Source organism: Myotis davidii, unplaced genomic scaffold (genome assembly GCF_000327345.1).
Source record: "Myotis davidii unplaced genomic scaffold, ASM32734v1 scaffold238, whole genome shotgun sequence".
NCBI lineage: Eukaryota > Metazoa > Chordata > Mammalia > Chiroptera > Vespertilionidae > Myotis > Myotis davidii.
The window spans coordinates 10,877,144-10,882,063 of record NW_006293779.1 but is presented as its reverse complement, the minus strand read 5'-3'; the positions used below and the strand labels follow the sequence as shown (position 1 = coordinate 10,882,063).

Below are 4,920 nucleotides of genomic sequence, written 5' to 3'. Positions count from 1 at the left end.
GAAATTCAGTTCTCAGTCATATTTCAAGTACTCAATAACCACATCTGTCAAGTCTCCCATATTGGGCAGTGTAGAGAATTATCTCCATCATTGTACAGTTCTACTGGACAGCACTGTGTAGAAAAGTACAATGTAAGCCTGTGGCAGTTCATGGAGAATCTAAAATATGTGTTCAAACTTTAAGTAGAAATGGTTTATAAACTACTATAGTCTACAGTCCCTTCACAAATAGCCTGGGGGATTCCACCTGGGTATACTTCTATGGCCTGTTTTACTAATCCAGCTTCTGCATTTGAGTAAAGTTGTTTTTTTTTTTTTAACGGAGTGGTACTGTGCTGAGCAGTCAAATTCTCTGCAGAACATTAGGGGTCTTGTCTTTTTTTTTTTTTTTTTTTTTTTTTTTTTTTTTAAGAAAAATATTCTGCAGCCTTAACATAGCTAGCTAGCTAGACTGGACACTTACTGTTATGGGTAACTGGAAACCACCACAGGTTTTTAAGCAGTGAAGTGACGCCATGACACAGATTTGGGTTTTAGAAATATTACCTCTTAGAGTAGCATAAATGAATGTGAGAAAAGACACTTGGTATTCCAAAATCAGTACAGACTAATGCCGTGGTAAGGATTAATTTCAGTGAAGCGTCTAAAGAAACAGACAATGAAGAATTTGCATCAGTAAATTTATTCCAAGTAAGGATCAAACACACACACCAGGCATACTATTTCACACAGAAACCAGCATTGCAATAGAACTATTTAACATTTTGGTCATGAAAATCAGAGACAAAAACTTCTCAAGGTATCTATTTTAAGTAACTGAGTTCTTTAATATTTGTAATCCAAGCATGTTCAATTACAATTTTTAAAATCTATCATATTTGTTCATTATTCATTATGCTTATTGTATATTTATAACATCTTTTCTGAAATTTTCATTTCCCAAAGAAAACTTTTCGTAACTTCAAAACAGCCATATGTACTTCTTAGTAGTACTATTGTAAAACCAAAATTTTTTCAAGTAGCAAGTGCTCAAGCCATCTGACCACAGATATAAGTGAGATCCATTTTTTAAATGGCTCTTACACTTCTTGCTCCTACTGTACTATGCCAACCATTACTTCACTGATATCCCAGAGTTTTCTTGCAACAGACTCATCCATGGCTTTCGGCAACAGTTCTTCCTCTTTACAATCCCCAAAGAACTTTCCTGACACACCTTCTACCTCCGGTGAAGAGGCTAAATAAACCGAAGTTTGGGCACCTTCTACTGGAGTTTTGAAAAAAGCCCATGACACCAGATTGAAAAGTGGCTTGACCAGCAGCGGAATGTGCATGTGCCTCCCCAGGTTAGTCCGCACGATCCCCGGGTGCAGGACATTGACCGTGACCTTCGTGCCTTCGAGGCGGCGGGCGAGTTCCCTGGTGAAGAGGATGTTAGCCAGTTTGCTCTGACTGTAACAAAAGCTCTTATTATAGCTTTGCTCACTGTTCAAGTCTTCAAAGTTGATGTCTCCATATTTATAAAGTTTGGAAGAAACTACCACCACCCTGCTGGGCGCTGAACTTTTGAGCAGTCCCAGGAGAAGATTGGTGAGCAAAAAGTGACCCAGATGGTTCACCCCAAACTGCATCTCAAACCCATCTTCGGTCTTCATGTAAGGGCACTGGAAGACCCCTGCATTATTGATCAAGACGTCCAGTCTCGGCTCTTCCTGTAAATGTCAAAAAGAGGACAGCAGAATTAATGAACACGGGCTTTAAATGTACCCCAAATAAAACATTTTAAATTTCTTATGAACTACTAAAACTCTATAAAATGTCTATGAATTTTCAACAATTGACAAAGAACTAAAAAAGATTTGTATGCCTAATAGGGGCGTGGCCTTCTGCTTTTCACATGTTATCTCATCTACTCTCAACAACTTATAAGCAAACAGAAGCACTGAAGATCTGTGGTTGGTCCAGTGTCATAGGCCTTCCAAGTGACAAACAAAAATCTGAAGATGGAAGCTTCTGACTCCAGTGCCCGGGCTCTTAATTAGTAAGCCAGCTTGCTTTCCTAATTGGGATTCTCAAATTAGAAAGGCTAGAGAGTTGATGTGAGCCGGAGAGTGGAAATACAGCAGAAGGTCAATATTGTTTATTCCCAGAGCTGCCAGTATCCACACCAGGGGCAAGTTAGGATTGCTTTATTTTGTAGTTTTCTAAGGGTAAGTGGTACTGTGGGGATGAAGCAACTTCAGATTGTTTCCTTAAAATTAGGACAAGCAATAGAGTAGGTCAGGAATGTAACTTAAGGCCAGACAACATCATAAATAAGTCAAAGAAATATTTTTTTAAAAAAATGATCCAGGTAATATAAAAATATCAGAAACAAGTCTAAATACTAAGTCTCACAATAACAGCAAAGGAGATTAACAGAGGAGACAGGATCAACAAACACCTTAAACTTCACCATGACTGGAAGGCATGTTCTTCTTCCCTATAGGGTGAAATCTACCTCTTTGAGGCTTCAAGGGGCTCTCCACTTAGATCTGTATCGTCAGAACTTTGCCCTGTGACCGGATCCTGCCGCGTCTTTCCAGATTAAATTTAGACTGTTCTTAAAGGGAAGTCTTTTCATTTCGTAATTCATGGTAAGTTGATTTTCTCCAGCCCTGTCCTGGCTCCTCTCTGTCTCTTTTGATGGGCAGAGAAAAATAAATGTACAACATGTTCCAGGTGTAAAGACAGAGGGATGACCCACCATTGAATTAATTTGAGGTCAAATTTCACATTTCACTGGCCCGTTTGCCAAGTGTAAGTGAAAAGAAAAATGTGTTAAATTTCACAACTGTATCAAAGCCTACCCATCAGAGGATTAACTATTTCTCATTCTGTCTTTCTAAGCACCTTCAGCTTTTCCAATAGTCAGCTTCAAAAAGAAGGCAAAAGTTCACCCGTGGGGGAAAGAAAGGAGTGTTCTCTTTCAGTAATCCTTTGGAAGAGTTTCCTGTATTAATCATTTCGGAGCCATCATTCTTTGCTGGACTTGTGTTATTTTAAGACTTTATCATCTACTATTTTTTTTTAAATTCTAGGAGATAAATGACATAAATACCAAGAATACCAACCTGTGGGAAATTTACATTTCCATTAAAAAAAAAAATTCTGATATGGTCACTGAACTTGAGAGCCGGGAAGAAACTTAATACTTTGAAGCTAGGACAACTTAGTTATCTCTTTATCTCAACTTTTAATTGGTTCTGCTCCAAGTGGCCAAAGAAATAAAACACCAGATTAGGAATAAGAATACCCAGCCACATCTTCATTTCAACGACAAAGAGGGAGATCCACTTTTAATGTTTCCAACATCTCTTCTGAGTATTATTTCTTATGTTTAACCTGTTTTTTCTGATAATGAAGTAGACATAAAAACAAACCAACAAACTCCCCCCTAACCTCTCCAGATCTGCAACAGCTCCCAAACTGTGCATCAGGATGCCCCAGAGTCACAAGGAACTCCCAGGATCCTCTGGAATATTTTAAATGCTCGAGGGCAACAGATACTCCGCTCAACATCTCAAAAATGACTAGTTTCAGGTGGCTCACAGCTTCAACATTACGCTGTGCTCTCTCTTTTGAGGATGTCACATCTCTGCAAAGCTGTTTTTAGCAGCTGCTATAAACAAGTGCATGTACAGTGTTAAAAACCAATGTGGGACAAGAAATGAGGGTGGCAAAGTCCGATCTGATTCCAAAGTCAGAGGAGTGAACAACAGGTGCACATTCCCTGTAGTAATTATGTTTACTAAGAATGGAATGCATATCTCTTTTTCCCTTTCATTATATATACTATTTTTTTCAAATAGTGACTACGTTGTTATGACATCAACACTTACTAGGTTATTTGAACCTAATTATTGAATAGAAATAAAATGGCAGATATTTCTTTTGGCCTCAGGGCATCATGGAATAATAATAATAATTAAAAAAATCAGGACAGTTTGGGAACCTCTGCTCTAGACCTGACTCCATTTCATACAGGCCCATTTCCTATGCAGCCAACTTTCAATCTCTCTCCCCAGCGCCCTCTGCAGGAAGGCCTTCCATGTCAATGTCAATGTCGGACATGCACTTCAGTGGAAAATTTACCATCTTTAAACCAGGACATCCTCCCGGCCCCTGGAGAGCAACAGGAATACAGGAGTTAAAAGCGAGGGCTCTGGAGACAGATCCTGGGCACCCAACTTGGCCTCCCTATGCCTTCAAAGTCTTGTGGTGTAAAATGGGGATAACACTGCCCACCTCACAGGGTTACTGTGGGGATTCCGGGACAGAAAAAAAACCAAGGGCGATTGCATCTCATTAAATAAATGTATATATATTTTTTAGTATCTGAAATGCTTGGAACAAGCTCCTGGCACATCGGGCACCTTCCAATAAATGCCAGGTATTGCATATTTCCTTATTTCTGTCCCTGTTTCGAGCACGAGGCAGGCTGCTGGGATTCCACGCTCCAGTTTATTTGGAAATGAGGCCGGATGGCGGTGAGGGTGGTGCTAACGAGTCCCCCGGGGGCCGAACGCCGACCTCCTACCCCCGCGGGGAGGGTAAGGACACGGTTTTCCAAGCCCTTGGCCAGCAGCCTTTCCGTGCTCTGGGCTCCCTGGAGGGAGACGGCTCGGTCCACATGCACTTTGGACTCGGGAAAGGCCGTGCAGGGCCCCGGCGGGCCTCCTGGACCGCCCGCGCCAGCCGAGGGGACATGCGCGCACACTGGCCTGCTGTCCCCTCGGGCCTATTTCCCGCTCACCTTCCCGGGAAGACAGGACACGGCCCTTCCAACCCTCGCAGCTCCCGACTCCCCAGCCGCCCCAAATCATGGGATCGTTCCTCCTCTTTGCTGCCGTCCTTCCCAAGGTCACACCCCCGGGCTCG

At 41.7% G+C, this 4,920-nt stretch overlaps 1 protein-coding gene across 1 annotated transcript in view; it reads right to left on the bottom strand.

The window, feature by feature from the left end:
• Window positions 1–663: 663 nt before the first annotated feature.
• LOC102761508 (cytosolic 5'-nucleotidase 1B) overlaps window positions 664–4,920 on the bottom strand; it is a 25,023-nt gene continuing 20,766 nt past the window's right edge. Inside the window, exon 9 of the mRNA XM_006767603.2 lies at window positions 664–1,712. Within this exon, the coding sequence (XP_006767666.1) occupies window positions 1,095–1,712 (618 nt within the window). The 3' untranslated portion in view covers window positions 664–1,094. The remainder of the gene's footprint in view (window positions 1,713–4,920) is intronic.